General features: G+C 45.3%; 1 protein-coding gene across 1 annotated transcript in view; it reads right to left on the bottom strand.

Moving 5' to 3' along the window:
- RREB1 (ras responsive element binding protein 1) overlaps window positions 1-18,755 on the bottom strand; it is a 144,571-nt gene that overhangs the window by 60,706 nt on the left and 65,110 nt on the right. The window contains 5 exon segments of the mRNA XM_071210960.1: window positions 4,918-5,081; window positions 6,074-6,163; window positions 11,515-11,727; window positions 12,357-12,481; window positions 14,166-14,272. Of these exon segments, the coding sequence (XP_071067061.1) occupies window positions 4,918-5,081; window positions 6,074-6,163; window positions 11,515-11,685 (425 nt within the window). The 5' untranslated portion in view covers window positions 11,686-11,727; window positions 12,357-12,481; window positions 14,166-14,272.

Genomic DNA, 18,755 nt, shown 5'->3' with positions numbered 1-18,755 from the left:
TGGGAACCTCAGGTATCCCAAATAAATTTTGGTGTTTAAACTACAGAATTACTATAGCAGAAAGCAAAAAAATACAAAATACACACAAAAATTCTCGATGTACTTTCTGGCATTATCTGACTGTTTACCCTCAGTGGCACATAATAGTACTAGTACTAGTGGCCGCTGATTTACTATTTAACAAGCACTATCATAAGTGCTTGTACATATTAACGCATCAAGCCTTTAATGCCATGAAGTTCCCAGGAGGTAGGGATGACTTCACTGTCTTTTACAGATGAATTGCCTGGGCTCACACAGCTAGAAGAGGCACAGCTCCCTGGGACGATTGCTAAGGCGCTGCCAGCCACCCTGACCTTGCCAGAGTACCCTGAGAAGTCTTCAGAACCTGTTCTCCAAAAGTCATTTGGTCAAAGTGTAGAAAAATTATGAGCTTTCCCCAACATTATGCAGAATTAGGATTAGAATTAGAACTACAGCTTAGCCCCCGATTTTTAAACCAAGTTGCCTCACAAGAAATAAAATTATCAGGGCAAAACCAAAAATTGGCACCAAACATCCCCAGGGCTTGCTTTAAATGGACCAAAAAAAAACCACTACACAAACAAATATAAGAGATAATTTACAAGTAACTCCAACATATGGTATTTGTAAACAAGAAATTTATCTTAGGATAGTAAAGCTTGTGTTATATTAATAAAATCCAAGATCATTTCCAAGTCTACCCATATATATCCAAACAACAGGAGGTAAAAAAATTCAAGTTAAAATGGTTGTTCTCAAAAGCTATTCCACACTTGTCATATACAGTGAACTATGCTGTTAGGACGACTGAAACAGTTACAACTGAATAATGCTCTAAAATAACACGGAGTTGCTTTAAGAACAGGGAGAGATGAAATACTTTAATGCCATTAGACCTACTAAAAACACAGAGAGAACACTCTACCCAACAACAGCAGAATATACAATCTTCTCATGGAACATTCTATAAGACGGATCATATGCAAAGGCCATAAAACGAGTCTCATACATTTAAAAGGACTGAAATCATACAATGTATGTTCTCCGACCACAACGAATAAAATGAGAAATCAATAACAGAACGAAATTTTTGGAGTCACAAGTATGTGGGAGTTGACCAACATGTTCCTAAGTAACCAATGGATCAAAGAAGACATCATAAGGGAAATGAGAAAATACTTAGTGATGAATGCCAAAGAAAACACAACCTATCAAAATTTATGAGATGCAGGTAAAGCAATGTTTAGAGGAAAATTTATAGTGGGAAATAACTTAAAAAAGAAGATCTACTCTTCCACCTTAAGACACTGGAAAAGGAAGATCACACTAGATCTAAAGCAAAAGAAGAAAGGAAAAAATAGAGATTGAACATAAATAGAGAAGAGAAAACAACAGAGAAAATCTATGAAACCAAAAGCTGGTTCTCTGAAAACTGACAAACCTTTGGCTAGCTTGGTCAAGAAAAAGAGATGAAGTCTCAAATAACTAAAAAATCAGGAATGAAAGATGGGACATCACTACCAACCTTACAGAATCAAAAAAGATTGTAAGAGAGTACTTTGAACAACAGTATGCCAACAAATTAGATAACATATAAGGTATTCAAAATCCTAGAAAGACTGCTAAAACTGACCATGACCAAGTGGGATTTATCTCAGGAATACAAGACTGGTCTAACACCTGAAAATGTAATATATCATATATCAATAGAATAAAAACAGATAACACACAGACATCTCAATAAATGCAGAAAAACCATTTGATAAAATCTAACACCATTTCATAATAAAAACACTAAATATACTAGAAGGGAACTTCCTTGCACTTATAAAAGGGGGTCTACAAAAAAAATCACAGCTAACAACAAATTCACAGTGAAATACTGAATACTCACCATCAGAAATAAGACAAAGATGCCTGCTCTCTTCACCTCTAATCAACACTGCACCAAAGGTTCTAGTTAGGGCAATTAGGCAAGAAAAAGACATAAAAGGCATCCATATTGGCAAGCAAGAAATAAAACTGTCTTTATTTGTAGACAGTACAGTAGAAAATTTTTAAGGAGTCTACTTAAAAACTCTTAGAACAAATAAATGAATTCAGCAAGGTTGCAAGATACAAGAACAATATACAAAAATCAACTGTATTTCTATATACTAGCAATGAACAATCCAAAAATGAAATTAGGAAACAATTCCATTTTGTAACAGTATTAAAAGAATACTTAAGAATAAATTAGCAAGAACATGTACTCTGAAAATTATAAAACACTGCTGAATGAAATCTAAGAAGACCTAAATAAATGGAAAGCCATCCCATGTTCATCAGTTAGAAAACGTAATATGGTTAAGAGGGTAATACTCCCCAAATTGATCTACAAATTCAACACAAGCCCTATAAAAAGCCCAGCTGACTTGCTTGTAGAAATTGACAAAGTGTTCCCAAAATTCATATGGAAATGCCAGTGATACAGAATAGTCAAAACAATTTTTAAAAAAGAACCACATTGGAGGACTCACATTACCCAATTTTAAAATTTACTACAAAGCAACAGTCATCACGACAGTGTGGTACCGGCGTAAGGATAGAGATCAGTGGAACAGAACTGAGAGTCCAGAAATGAATCTTTACATTTACAGTCAACTAACTTTTCACAAGGGTGCCAAGACAATTCAATGGAGAAAAAAAGAATAGTCTTTTCAATAAATGGTGCTGGAACAACTGGATATTCATATGCAAAAGAATGAACTTGGACCCCTTCCTCATACCATACACATAAAGTGGATCACAGACTTAAATGTAAGTAAGGACTAGAACCACAATGCTCTGAGAAGAAGGAAATCCAGGTGATAACCTACATGACCTTGGGTTAGGCAAGGGCTACTCACTACAACACTAAGAGCAAAAGTGAGAAAACAAAGAAATCGCACCGCTGTGAATGTAATTAACAGCAAAGAAATATTTGAAAGTGGTTAAAATGGGAAATATTAGGTTGCAGAGGTTACCAGAATAAAAAAAAAAACACAAAAAAACCATAGAATTGTACAACACAAAGAGTGAACCCTAATGTAAATTATACACTAGAGTTAACAGTACAAATACAATAAAGTTGTTTCATCAGTTTGTAATAAATGTACCATAATAACACAAAATGTTAATAATAGGAAAAACTGTGTGAGGGGAGAAAAGAGAATTCTGTACTTTCTGCATGATATTTCTGTAAACTTACAGTTGCTGGAATTAAAAAAGACTAATACAGGGTATTAAAGGAAAAATGCACCTAACATAAAGTATGGGCTATAGCTAGTAGTAATCTATATCTACATATCTCTGTATCTATACATATTTTTGGAGGTACCAGGCAATGAACCCCAGACACTCATACATGTGAATCAGGTGCTCAACCAGAGTTAAATTCACTCCCCAAGTAGTAATATTTTGACCATGTCTTTCATAGTGTGTAACAAAGTTTCACAATAATGCAAGGTGGTGGTGGTGGGGTGATGTATGGGAACCTTACATGATGTGATGCATGTCTGTTTTATAAGTTCACAACTTTTACTATATATACTTATTATGTATGTTTATGTATGAAATTTTTTAATGAGCGAAAAAAAAACAGAGAATGGGAGAAAATATTTACAAATCACTTATCTGATGAGGGACTTGTATCTAGAATATACAAAAAACCCTTACAACTCAATGAAAGACAAACAGCTCAATTAATAATTGGACAAGGATCCAAGTTGACATTTCTCCAAAGTACTCAAATTGGCCAAAAAGCACATGAAAGGATGCTCAACATTATTAGCCATCAGGGAAATGCAAATCAAAACCACTATCAGATACCACTGTGCACCCACTAGGATGGCTATAATCAAAACAGCTGATAACAAGTGTTGGCCAGGATGTGAAGAACCTGGAGCCCTTGTACACTGCTGGTGGGAATGTGGAATGGTGCGCCTGCGTAGGGAAACAGTTGGGCAGTTCCTCAAAATGTTGAACATGGAGTTACCAGATGACTCAGCAATTCCACTCCCAGGTGTACCAGTCAAAAGAAAACAAAAACACAACCATGCAGAAACTTGTGTAGGAAAATGCTCACAGCGGCATTATCTATAACAGCCCCAAAGTGGACACAAGTCATGACCGGATAAATAAAATATGGTGTATCCTTACAAAGGAATAGTATTCAACAGTTAAAAGAAATAAAGCGCTGATATGTCACAATGTGGATGAACCTTGAAAACGTTGTGCTAAGTGAAAGAAGCCAATTGCAAAGGACCACATGTCATAGGATTCCATTGACAGGAAAGGTCCAGAATAGGCAAATCTCTAAAAACAGAAGAGAGATCAGCATTTGCTAGGGAATGGGTAATGGATGTTGGGAATAAAGGAGGAAATGGCAAGTGACCGCTACGGGGTACACGGTTTCTCTGGGGTATGAAAATGTTCTAAAATGGAATTGTGCCTGCACAACTCTGAATATACCAAAAACCACTGAATCGAACTGGTGAAATGCGTGAAATGTATGGGATGTAAATTATACCTCAAAAAAGATGTTGAATAAAATCAATGGAAAGTCCTTAGCTCATGCCAAACAGAGGAACTTCCAGCTGGTGGACTGGGCATGACTCTTGGCGCTTCATTCTGAAAAACGCTGGTGGACCAAAGACTTAGATCAGGTACCTGTTTCCCACGAGCTACAACTGTCCCACGCGGGAAACTGTGTGCACGGACACACTAGGCCATTTTGGCTCTTCAATACTGTGAATGGAACTCAAGAACTCTCTGACCCTTCCAGCAGGTCCTCTGAGAGCTGAGAGGTCACTCTACTGCTCGTCAACCTCCAGACTCCAGCGAGCTCTCCCCAAGAAGGCTGGCTGTACCCACCTGTGCATGTTCCCGTTGGTGGTGAAAGACTGGCCGCACACGGTGCACTTGTAGGGCCTCTCGCCGGAATGCACCAGCATGTGGCGGTCCAGGGAGCTGGCCGAACTCAGGGACTTCCCGCAGATGCTGCAGGAGTGGTCTGCTCCTCCTGTGTCCGTGTTGTGCTGAAGAGGGCAAGAACCTCAGTGACCACGTCAGAAGCGTGTAAAAAGTGAGCTATTCCTAAATGCAAATTTCAAGCTTTTATATATACGTAATCCCTGGGGAAGTCTCTCGGCTCATGTCTTTTCTGTTTTCTCTTAAATATCTCCACTAATGTCGACGTGTATCAAGAATACAGGCAAACATGAAATTTGTATGATCTTCCACCCCATGTGTTCTGGATTTGAAACATACTTTGACTGCACACCGAGGGGTAGAAGCACATACTGATAAACTGAGCCCGTACATTAATTCCTAGGAGATGGGTCTCTCGGTACAAAGCAAATGTGTAAATATGATCCCATGTTAAGAACCAACCTCCCTTCTTCCAGTTTTATGACTCAGTCCTGCTGTCCAGAAAGCTGAAACCACAACAGATTAGAGGGCTGGACCTTTGAAATCTGGTAAGAAGGAATATTTCTACTCAAACCCAAGTTACTAAGCTATATTATTACTCAATATCATAGATCATCAATCCTTCAGTGTTCTAGATCCATCAATACTCTATCATGAATCCATCGCAACAAAAGAGGAAGATAAATCTTCTCAGAAAGGGGAAAAGCCAAAAAGATTCCAAGTAAATTCCATAATGAAAGCCTTAAATGAACACCAATAAAAATATGGGGGAGGGGGTCTCCATCTATGATTTTATTGTATTAAAAGGGAATTTGCTTCATACTAATAAGCCACGTACTATGGAAGTCTTTTGCTCCACCTATGGTCAACTAACTCGTTTTTGTTTTTTTTTTTTTTAATTTAAGGTATTCTGTATTGCCCTGGGACTCTGTAACAACAACACAAATACACAAAAATGACCAGCCATACCCACATCCCACATTACTGAAAATAGTAAATCCAAATTACACACAGCTTCAGTTCATCCATTAAAATTAAATCACCCAGCCCTCTGTTAATGAAGAACCATTTAAAACAAAGATGAAAGAAGCCAGCAAACCTGACGAATGTGCATAGTTAACTGATGCTGTGTAGTGCAAATCTTTTCACACAGGGGACAGTTGTAGGAAGACTTCTCCTCTTTTGTTTCCTAAAAAAAAAAAAAGACATAAAAAGGGAGAGTAAATGTCAAACGGCAGTGAAAGAGCACCTTTTATTTCTGCGCTAGCACCTGTGCCTCAAGGGCTGGTTCAGAGTGACTGAGAACATGGGCTCTGGAGCCTTCCAGGTGGGAGACTGGGCAAGTTAGCATCTCTCTGTCCTCAGTTTCCTCATCCGTAAAACAGGAATAACAGTATCTAGCATGTAGGGTTGTGGTGTAGGGTCGACCAATTAACCCATGCAAAGCACCACAACAGTAAGCCTGGCACAAAATAAATAGAAGTGTTTTGATGGGGCACCCTTGAAGTGACCATCTCATCATCCTGTGGCGGATGTTAACGTATCTATACACACATGACAGCTAAAGCGTAAGCATCAAGTCAGGGCAGAGCTAGACTGAGAATTTATTTCTCCCCCAAGCCTGACCTTGGGCTCTGCTCACTCTTTTGCCACATGGCCTCGGAGGCCCCCAAGAGCACATGAGAGGAAATGAAGGCCTCATCAGAAGAGCCCACTCTGCCGTATGTGGGGAGTCCTCAGGGCCCAGCTGTGCACCCGGCGGGCATCCCATGACGCCCTGCCTGCAGCTGGCATCTGCGCAACACTAGCCACGAACGGGGTGGGGACTTCTGCGGAGGGTCACAAAGGAACCCGCTCAATCCAGCACATGCTTACATATCCTAACTCCTCCTTCCCAACAGAAGGCTCCCCAATACTTTACCAACCCCAGGAGAGTGGACTACGCCGCCTCCTCACCCAGGCTGCCAGTTTGCAGGCCCCAGCACAACTGGGCTCAAGGACTGGACGCCTCTCCCGGGAATGTGGAATTGGGATGCTGAGGACTAAGTCAGGTCAGCGTGCTTCCAAATGTCAGCGGGGGGGGGGGGGGGGGGGGGGACGGGGACGACACACACACTTTCTGAAATGTAGGTTTCTGGCCTCTTGACAGCAGTTCTTGGGGTCAGGGGGCTGAATTCCAGCCATCTGACTCCCTGGAGATGCTGATAGGAGCCCAGGTTTTGGAACTACTGAGTTGGGCAGTCATGAGCACTTGAACTGGAAGTTCACGGAGCTGGGGCTGGGCGCAGCAGCGTGGCGAGTCCCCGCCAGGAGAAAGAAGGGGGGAGACGGCAGGGCCCACGGACGAGGTAGACCAGGCAGCCCGAGAGAGGGAGGGCATCGTCTCTAGGTTGGGCTCTTTGTGCCAGGCTCTGCTCACTTCCTGTCCTCAGGTATCCTTCAAGGGACCCCTTTTTACTTACACTAGTTGGAATGAATTTCTGTTCCATGTACACAAAAAATATAATTATTGGGCACTTACTGTAATGTGCTAAACTCTATATGTATAGAAAGTGTTTTTTCCTCGCTTCTATCATGAATCCCATTTTCTGGATGAGGAAACTGGGACACAGAGAGGCAAATCCATTTCCCCCAAGCACGGAACTGTGAAGTCGTAGACACAGGATTTAAAATTCGGGCTGGCTGACTCCACGGCCCATGCTCTAAAACCACGATGCTCTATAAATCTGACCAAGGAAGAAGGATGAACCCCATGGCACAAAGGAAACGCCTGGTTGGTCAATCATGAGAGATGATGAAAATAAAAGCCACCCTGGAGACTATAATAACAAATGGCACCACAAGCAGACGGGGTGGGGTGAAGGCGTGACGTCTCCTTCATCGTTGTCTAAAGGGCTGCCCTCACTGCTCTAGAATCTGGCAAGTCTCGCTCTAAGCAATGCAGCCTTTTCCTAATCTGTGGGAATGGGTCTAAGAACTGGGCATGTGGCACATTTTCTCACTTTCAAATTTAACAACCTTACGAATATGAATTCTAAGAATGTTTATACACCAGGTGGTAAAAGATTAAAACAAAAAAATAAAATAAAATAAAAACCCCCAGTCTCTCTCTGCTATCCATATACCTCCTAGGGGGGCTAGGAGCAGTGGGGGAGGTGGGGACAGAGATCTTACTTCTCAGGCCAATTCGACAACTACAGTCAGAATGGAATGGAGCTGGCCAAGGACCACCCAATGGAAAAATAAAAACAAAAGCAACAACAAAATAAGAACACCCGCTTTCATAATGAGGGAAGTCTCAGAGCTGAGCTAAAAGCCAGGGTCAAGGTCAGTCTCTGGGGTACTACGTTTAATTATTAGCAATAATGTATGTGTATGTCTACACAGTTCATCTCTGATCCTCGCTATTTGCTGATTTCATATTCGTGGATTCGCCTATATGCTATAATTTGTAATGCCAAAATCAACACTTATGGTGAACTCACGGTCATTTAAGGATGTGCATAACATGATGAAAAATGTGAGTCATCCGATGCACACACGTTCCTAGCTGAGGCTGAATGGGGCAACACTCGGCCTTGTTTCACATGCGCACACTGTTGGTGCATGTGTTCACATGTTTGTGCTTTTGGTTGGTGACTCTGCTGTTTCGCATGGCCTCCAAGGGTAGTGCCGCAGCACTGGCTAGTGTTCCTAAGTGCATGAAGGCTGGGATGTGCCTTCCGAAGGCAATGTGTGTGTTAGGTAAGCTTCATTCAGGCCTCAGCTGAGGGCCACTGGCTGGAGTTCGGTGCTAACAAATCAACAAGATAGCTCAAATAAGGTGTCTTTAAACAGAAAGGCACATTCAGCAAGTTCATGCACTGACCAGTTGATGAAAATGTTGTGAGTAGCATCTCCTAGCAACCTAACCTTGTATTCCTTGTAGGAGCAATGGTTCAGTATCTGCTAATTCAGTGTTCCTGGCAACTTTATAGAATATGAACTGCAAATAATGAGATGATGTATGTATGCATGTATATCTTGGGAAGAATTCAGCAGCAGGACATGAATAAATGTTAAAAAGCCAGGCATCTAAGTGGCCGGCCCCTTGAGGAAACAAATAAAGAAAAATGATTTTGAGTTCGCCCTGAAGCAGAGAGCGGGGCGCACCCTGCGGCTTGGTGGAACTGCCTGGTATTGACTCTGGGGTTTATTATTAACTGTAACCCAAACTTTCTCTGAAGCTGGCCGTTGCATGCTGAATACCGTAACACAGGTCGACAAAATCCAGGGTGGTTTGGGAGAAGGAGGTCTGCTGACTCAAGAGATTTAACTTTTGAAATCAAACCAAAATGGGCACAGAGTTTCTCACTGATGTGATGAAAAAGTTGGGGTAATGGCTACCGGTGATGGTAGCATGATCCTGTGAATGTAAGGCACACTGCTGAGCTGTACGCCTGACAGTGGTCAGAATGGGAAATTCTGAGGTGTAGATATGTTCCTAGAATACCAAGTTCAAAAAATAAAACAAAATGCAAGCCGAACACCCAGCCCCAACTCGGGAGGCGTGCACTGTGATCCCTGAAGCAGCGCTACTGGGGGATCTGCCATCCAGGGCCTGCAGCGCTGCTGAAAGCAGCATACTTCCTGAGCTGAAAGATAAAATTAGCAGCTAATGTGATAACTAACCGTTCCTTAATGAAACAATCTGGCACCTTCGTCAGGCATGCCGCTGGCTAATCTGGTCGGGAACTCTGCGGTGGCCCGGGTGGCCTTCTCCCCAGGGCTCCCCGCTCCCCCCGGCTCACAGGTGAGGACACTGCTGCGGTTTTCCCTGCCAGCGTGGTACCACCTCTGGCCGGGACCTCCTCTTCCAAGACCACGTCAGCGCAGAAGAGCGACGCAGAAGAGGCGGTGGGCAAAACAGGGCCCAGTTCTACCGGCGCCACCTGCTTCTCCAAACCTGGAGGCGACCCATGCTTCAAGAGCCAGGGGTCGGGAGGTGACCGTGGGCTCCCTGCGATGGCTGTCACTAAGAGCCATCTCTGATCAACCCGGCACAGACCGGAGCCTGGGCTTGGGCCAGCTGTGCCTCTGCCGGGGTAACGCTGTGCTATTTAAGGAAGGCGAACGCCCCTCTGTTCTGCTTTCTTTTCCCCCTGGCGGAACAGAGCAGGATGACATTGCCTATCTCGTTCATCCCTAAATGCTCGGTCCCTGGCTGGAGGGAGGAGCTGGGTACCGAGGGGTTAAGTGGGTGGATGGATGGACAGACGGACATTTGGATGGATGGACAATCATGTGAGAGTAGAAATAAACCTTTTCTTCTCAGAGCTAGCTCTCCTTCTTGACCCAGGTCACAGTCATAGAGGATTTTCTCAGGTACCCACAGAAAGAGAGGCATGTAGCAATAAGGGAAAAAAGAGAGAGAAGGTATCAATAGACCGACCCTAAAACATTCATTAACCTACATCTTCAGACTTAAGAAAGGTGTGGAGAGAGAGACGGAGTTATAGGCCGGTGCGACGTTTTCTGCAAAGGAAGCTACATCGAAAGCCTTAACGTTCTACTTGAAGAATTGATAGGAAACCACCAGAGAAGTACTCAGGAAACTCTGAACAAGGACAATGGCTGTAGGATTACTAATTTAAAAGAAAATTAATTCATAAAGGTCCAAAAGGTTTACTTTCTATCCATCCCTGGTACCTAAAAACCTAAGATTATCCCCTTTCCCCCCAAAGTTCATTATAACCTCAAAATCAGTTAAACCAAAAATTAATGGAGTAGCCTATTCATATTACATGGACTCAGAGAGGAAATGAAAACTTTTCACCCTGTGCCTCACTCCTTGACCCTAAGCCCCATTTGCACATTAATTAAGAGTCATCTTATTTCCCAATGGACTTTTGAAGGGGCAGTGGAGGAGTGGAGGCAGGTTGTAAAGGAGTTACAGGAGATTGGATTCTCCTTCCTGGCATGGACTTTTAACATCATTAATCCTTCCCAGTCCCAACCCATCTGCTTCCCCCCCAGTTTTTCTGATCTGACAGCCACTGAAAATGAAGGAGAATCAAATAGCACCATAAGTGAAATTTGCTGAAGCCCAACTCTGCATTTCTTCAAGGATAGAAAACTTGTTAAGAGCAGCCCAGCTAGTTAATCTGAAGATGCTAAAAACAAGCAGGGAGGTGGCTTTGAAAATGCAGGTAACCAGCTGTGTGAATAAGGACACAGACCACAACGCAGCGGAGGAGTGTGCCCAGTTCTCCGCCTTGGCCATCAGGGCAGAGCGTGAGCATCCGGATCAGACCACAGGCAGAGCAGAGGGGCGCCGTCACCAACACTCAACCATGGCAGAGAAGAAATTTTTCTCCATGAAAGGAAACGGACAAAAGCCTATGAAAAATGGGCTCCTGAGAATTATTACAGACTCTGGGTACAGGTCCTCAATTCCAGACCCATCCCGGGTTTGCTCTTAGAAAGATGGGCTCAAGGGAACAGCTTTCCTCCAATGTTCTCACAGACTCAGTCCATCCGACGCCACCGCTCACAGCTTACCTGGTTCCTTCGGCCAATCCGGTTTGGCCCTGGCGGCTTTGGGGGCGACCTGAGGCTCTGGGAGCTCCCGCCGTTCTCAGCGATCTTCCCCACGCTCATCACGGCTGACATCATGGTGTTGATGGAAGATAAGTCTGAACCGTCCAAGCCGACGGGCGAACTTGACGTCATTGGGACAAGGGTTTACGCTTCTAAGAAGCCTCTGCCGTAGAACTGAAAATCGGAAATTGCTGACCAATCACTGGCGAGTTTAGGCTTAAGTCACGGCCAGGGGACACCTGCCACGGTTAATGTAAGTAAAGTCAAAAAGCCTAAAGCCCTCTTTCTTTAGTCCAAACTGACACTCATGCCCGTAAAGGACTTCGGCTTTCACCTACACGAAGTTTTGGCCCACCAAAGCTGCAACGGCAACCTTGCTTTCCTCCTGAGTCTTGGACACCAGCAGGACTCGCAGAGTCATTTGAGACAGATTTCTTTGCCTTTCATTAAGCAGAGTTGGGAGAGGCCAAACCGACAATTTGGAAACCAGGGAGTGGCCAGGTGGCCGGCACCCCCCAAATAACATACGGTCATTTATACTACAGGAATGTTCTAGACTTATAAACTAATGATGAGCCCTTCAGTTTCCACTTAACTCCACTGCTGCAATATAGTGATTTGAACAGGGAGCCCAAATTTTTATGACAGTTGAGAAGTCAACTCTCCCAGTACTACAACCAACTTCCAAACTAACGTTTAAAAGTCTGACTCTTAAAAGATACGAGCAGGTAATATACCTGGCTGAACCCAGAAAATGGAAAGAAGAAAATCCCCCCTCCCCACCCTCTCCCACTGCCAATTACCTCCATTTTCTGCCCCAACTGATAAACTATGGAGATCTCCCCGGCTCTAGCTATTATCCACATGTAGTAAGGAAATGAGTCTGTGTCTACTTCCTTTTTTCTTCTCCTGGTATCACTTGTTGACACTGAAAGGGAAGCAGAAGGGAAAAAAAAAAAAAGTTAGGTGAAGGCCTTCTCACTTCATGAAGAAAAAATAAAACCTCTCATTTGCCATAATCTCAAGGCACTATATTCACGAAAGTACAAGGAGCAAAAATGAGAGGCGACTTCTAAGTCTTATTTTTCTTCCAAAACTGCAGTCTGGAGCTGTCTTTCAACTTTAACTAAAGTCCCTTCTGTCAGCCTTACTCATTCCCAACAGCCAAAAGGTTTTGTGATGTCTTACATTCTGAATCTTAAATTTACACACACGCGTAGTTTATTTTGTACCTAAATTTCCCTTTGTACCTCCAGTCCCCCACAAGGATTTTCAAACTCCTACCTGACCCACCTCAAAGTCGCTACCTAAAATTGGTCAAAGAGAAGAAAGTCTTCAGAGTCTAGAAGGTAAGTCAGGATTAAAAGAAAGCTGGTAGCATGAACAGAGGGGTCCACAGCCACTTCAAAACATACTTCCTCGGGGATTCCTTGCAATCAGGTAGACTATGGTTACGGGCATGGCCACAAACAATCAATACGTAAATGGTTACCCTCATTTTATCCGGGAAAATAGTCTATATCTGCAACCCAGTCAGCAAACCACTGACCCTACGGTGAACTAATAAATTCTAAAAGTAAAAGACATCAGTAAATGATTCAAGCTCATTATGTCAACCATGAAGGAAAATGCTTAGAACTTCACGGTGAGAGAAAATGATTTCTTGTGCTTTGCTCCTCAGACTTAGAGGATGTGACCTGGGATATGATAAATATGACACCCAGGGCAGCTGTCCATGGGAAGCTTTTGAGCAGCAAAGAGGTAATTATATTACAGATGTAATTCTGTCAAGTGATGGAGGCCATCAGCTGAGAAGTTCTGCCAGCTGAGAAGGCCCAGGCTAAAATCCTACCAAAATGACAAAAGAGAATTTTGGGAACAATGGTTGTCTAGTCAAGAGACACAGTGTAACTTCCTTGTCCACAGACATTTAAAAGATATCATCCTAGATGTTTTCCCAAATGGTAGGTAAAAGGAGACTAACTACAAAAATCTACAATTTAAGACTATTGATTCACCCTTATTTTCACATCCTTTCCATATAAGTAGAGGAAAATGATCAGCAAAATTTAAAAAGAATAGAACACACCCAGACTCGTATTTCCATAAACTGTCCCCATGTCAGAAAACCATTTAAACTCATTAAAAATTGTGTTTCTGTCTTTAGAAGTTTATTTGGAAGCTCTCCCTCTAAGAATTCACACGTACACCTCTTTCTCTTTCTTAATGGATTGCTAACTAAAGTATCACCTGTTCCCTAGAATTTCTGTAATCGATCAACAAGTCTTAAACACAGAATGCATAGCAATTACCACCAGAGCAAACCAGCCTAAGGGTTGAAAAGTTGCAAGGGCTTATCCAAGTTGGAAAATGAGAAAAGCCAGGCCAAATTGCCACTTCCCTTCTGTCTGAACAGGAAGGACATTTGCTAAATTTATTTCCTCCTGTGGGATGCTACAAATCAGTGATGCCACGATCACCTACATTTACTTCCATTTCCTATTTCACCCGTAAGCAAATACCAATGTATCATAAATTAGAGGATCTTTTCACATCTCACCTGAAAGTGCAACTAGCAATTAGGAAGAAGAAAATGGCCCTTCCTCTCGTACCTGAGAAGCTGTTTCAGAAGCAGTCAGGAACCAGCCGCTTGGAGCTATTGCAAGACTTTGCACCTGTTTGCTCTTGGGTCTTCTGCGTGAGTTCTCCCTTCAGGATCCTGGAGCAGGAAAGAAAGGAAAGAACCTGGTGTGAGACACAATGGGGCTCAACTGTTCAATATTGGGTGAAAAAACCCAACTTTCCATGAAATATCATCTATATGCTCAGTTAACTGGAAGCAAGTCAGGCAGTACTAGTCAACTCTTTCTATTCCCACCCTCTGGACTATACTGCAGCAATCACCCAAACCAACAAACCCAAACCTTCTGGCGCTCATCTCAGACTGCCAGGAGTCTGAAATACAACGGTAGCAATTCAAGGTCACAAAGCCCATTTTCCTTTATGGAAATTTATAGTCTTAATAGTTTCACCCTCTACCATTTCTTCTCCCTGATGCCATGCCATGCACCGGCCCGACCCATGGCAACAAATAAATAAAAATAGAAATAAAATCACTGGCTCCTTTCCAAGACAAGTCCCTTCAACTAGAATCAGAGAGGACGGGCAACCGGGATGGGAGACCTGAAAAGGAAGCATCATTGCCACTGAAATCTCCAAGTGGCCTGGCCTGGTGTTCTGGTTTTTAACACAGACAGTCTGGAACTGGGGGGTGGGAAGGGAGCAGAGAGGAAAGGGGCGTCCGAGGGGCTGCTGCCTGAGAAGACCGACTCTCAGTGCCCTTCCTGGGATGAGCCAGTGGGTCTCCATTTCAGTGTGATTTTGCATCAAAGCTTCAGAAGGATCTGGAAAGGAGGAAGGGCAACTCAAAGGGCAAACAGGGAGGGAAGAGGCAACGTGACTCAAGGGAAGGCACTCAAGCATGACGGACCTGTTTTCTTTGTCCTGTCCACCAGCCCTCCTTACTGCAGAGCTCAGGCTGGCCGGGCCCGGGCATGGGCAGGGTCACACCTCAAAGCTACCACGCCGGGAACACAGATTCCCGAGCAACCTGGAAAAACGACAACGCGGCACAGGAAGGGGCCGAGGCCACAGGTGATGCCTACGGAATTCTCTCCACTCCACACCACCAAGAGTCACAAATTAACAGGCCCTGGAAAATTTCTCATTCCCTGCCTGCACGCTAGCTTCTAGCTCGCAGCCCATTTCCACCCAGAGTGGCCCGATGAGCATCTGAACAAGTGCGACTTAGGCTGGGCCTGCCCCGGAAGCAAGTCCCATCACTTGGGAATGACTCGACTGCTGGCTTTAAGCGGCGCTTCTTGCATCTTAGCAGCACCTTGTGGCCTGTAACGCAGGCTGACAGATCTCCGGTTTACAGGGAAGAGAGAAACAAGACGGCGCCGTGTGCTCTCGAGACAAGGAGGGGGTGAAAACGATTTGATGAAATAAAAAAAAAGCAAAACTAAACAGGTTCTTTAAGTAAAGGAGAGATTATTCCATCTTTTCTTGACGGGTGGGAAAAGTAACACACCTGGGAAGAGGATCCAATGCCATCCTTTCTTGAGGAATTTGCAGAAAACGTCTCTTAAAGCACACATGCCATTCAAGAGCTCGAGAAAGTCTGCTCTGTACCAAGGACCCTAACACCAGGGAGAAAGGCGTGCGCGGCCCTCTGAAGAGTCAGAGGAGCCCACCACGTAGGGCTTCCAGGCCTGGAAGCATCTGGCGACCCTCGCTTGTCTGTGAGTGCAGCGTCCTGCAGCTGCACTGAACAGCAGAAACCTGGAGAAGGCTCAAGAGGCAAAAGCAACCACCTCACACACACCACCTGCCAAGAAGCAATTGCCTGGGACCCTTTCTCATTTTTAGCACCTTTGGGGGGGCTGGGGAAGAGCTGCCGCCATCACATCACACGGCTATCATCGTGATCTTATTCACTGGGTCACAAGTACTCACGGACCACGTCCGGGTCTGTGGGGGTGAGAAACTCCACGGGCCATTCTGTCAGAAGCTGCTCCTTGAGCATTTCTGACACTGCTATGCTTCCGAAAGCGGTTTTCTCTTTTTACCTGATTGTTGCAATTCTCCACCTTTTCCTTTGATCGCTTTTCTTTTGAAAAGTGCATCAGGAAACAAGGAACAGTCCAGAGGCACATCCCTGAACAGGACAGGGAGCCCCTTAACTCCACAGGCACCCCCTTATTCCAGCAGTTCTCAACATTTCTGGGGCCGAGACTCTCACTGAGGATGACAACGACGGACCTTCCCCTGGAAAAGTGCACATACTGTAGCCCAACATTCTGGGGTCGGTGTTGGGAGGCAATCAAGTTAACTTTATTAGAATTCCCGTGTAGTTCTCCAAGACACACAAACAAAAACGTTCTTTCAGAGCATCCCCACTCACAACACACTTAGGGATGCTATGGCGAAATTAAGCACCATGAAAAAAACAAGCCAAGTTTTCCCCATTATTAGTCATTTTTAAATTCATGGCAAATTTTATTAGGAAAAAGTCTGGAGAGGCGGAAGGAAGTGAGAGGAGCAGTTTCATGGATTTTTTTTTTTCTCTCTTTCTAGAAACTGCCAAGATCTCGGAATACGTAAAGCATACTACATTTCTACCCAGAATTAATAAAAACATTCTTTGGTCAGTCAAGTGGAATTTAAGAATGTAACTAAGACTGCAATTAAAATTTGGACCCACTCCCTCCCCTCATTTAAAAGAAAAAAAAAAAGGTATTTAAAAAAGGCCACCAAGTAACCCACCGGAGACGCAGAAGGAACCAAGGCCAACACAGAAGGTTTGAGGACAAGGGGACAGAGAGACAGACCTGACCCTTCACCTGCGCACGTCTCGCCTCGGATGTAAACCATCTGAATGCTGAACAAGTCTTGAGATTTATATTCAGTAAGAGGGGGCCTGCCCCATTTGTATTGGGTTCGCTAAGCCCAAGGGCTCCGAGAGGGGAAAATGACAGGATGGTTCTTGGAAGAAACCCCCCGAAGATTGGGGACAGGGTATTACCCTGTAAGTCAGCCCCGCGGGTGGACTGTGACAGCAGGCAAGTCGCAAAGCCAGGAGGGTGGGTCCCCTGGATGAGGGGGGGGATGCTCAGAATCTTCATCTGCATTCCCACACTCGCTTCTCTCCAACGCCAAAAGGGCAGAGTCCTGTCAGTGGGAAGGGGAGGGGGGGTCAGCCCCAGCCCTGGAGATAAGGGAACAACGATCTGTAAAGCCAGAAAGAAGAGATTAAGGAGACTGTCTCCAGGTCCTACAAGATAGCAGCCAAGAGATGGAAGATCAAAGGGGGGTGGCCTAGGAGCCAAGGGCTGCACCCCAGCTTCTCCAAGGGCACACTCAACTCTTTCCCAGGAAATATGGGCCGAAGTCCAGAAAGAGAGGTCCCCTCAGACCACACAACCCATGTACCGGATGACATCGAACTGGGGTGGCTGCAGCACTGGGCCGGGACAGATGGCCGCAGAGTTGGAGGTGGCTGATCTACTGGTGGGGGCAGCCTAGCTGACCACTTGGGGCTAACTCAGGGCAGGTTAGAAGGTTTAAGAGGAGTTCAGATACGTGGTCTGGGCTCCTCGGCAGCTCAACAAGCACCAACGACATCAGGGACCGGCAGAGGCAGAAGCACATCTTCTCCAGACGAGGCTGGGGCCGGCCCGAGTCAACCCAGAGGACATGTGGCACTACGGTGATGCCTGCTCCCCCCCTGTCCGCAAACCCTGGGGCAAAACTAACCAGGACGCCTCTAGAGCTCTGAGGGCTAGGACAGCTGGGATGACTGGCTCCCGAGTTCCAGGAAGTTGATGTATTTCTTGGCTCGGGGCTCGGTCTGTGCCTTGGACAGGGCGGCAACCCGTGAGAGCCGCCTTCCTCCCCCCGCGCTGGCACGGGCCCTGCTGAGCCAGAGCTCTGCAGTGTCACACACAGCTTTCAGCCATCAAGCTGCCGGCTCTGGATCCTCGGGCCATGGGGCGGCTCCTCTCCTCTCCCGGCAGAGACCACAGCCGAGGGCGCAGAGCGTGCCGTGACAGTGAGTGTGGCCGCCCTGGCACCGAGGCCAGCGCGCATGAGCCTTCTCTTGGGTTTCCTTCTGAGCCCTGACACTGAAACCCCCCCCACTTCCTTCCCCCTTGAGACTGCAGAAAATGGTCCGGCTCTCTCGAACCCGCCACTCGCCTTCTGGCCCTCTCTCCCCACTGTGTCCCCGAGCCTGGGCCAAACCGGATGAGAGCCCTGATCTTGGAACCTTTCTGCTCAGGCTCTATCCCCGAGAAACGGCTCGCCTGCACACCCCCACCCTGACCCTGGGTGCCACTGTGCACCCAAACCTCCCCGTGCTGAGCCCCAGGGCCCACCTTATCTCTACCCTGGCATAGGAGTTAATGATAATAACAGCAGCTCACAGTTTTTGAGCTGATCTCACGCAATCTTCCTAACAAGCCTCTGAGGATCCCACTCTGCAGGTGAGAAAACTAAGGCCTAAGTGGCTTGTCTGCCAAGATCATGGGTTATGTGGTAGAGCCAAATGCATCTGTTTCTAGACTCTAAGTTTCTTCGGGGGCCACACTCGGGATGGCTGGCAGGGGCCCGAGGGAGCAGAAGCGCCCCCGTGGCCGCAT

The sequence above is a fragment of the Dasypus novemcinctus genome, chromosome 22, assembly GCF_030445035.2.
Source record: "Dasypus novemcinctus isolate mDasNov1 chromosome 22, mDasNov1.1.hap2, whole genome shotgun sequence".
Classification (NCBI taxonomy): domain Eukaryota; kingdom Metazoa; phylum Chordata; class Mammalia; order Cingulata; family Dasypodidae; genus Dasypus; species Dasypus novemcinctus.
This window is presented reverse-complemented; position numbering and strand designations above follow the sequence as displayed.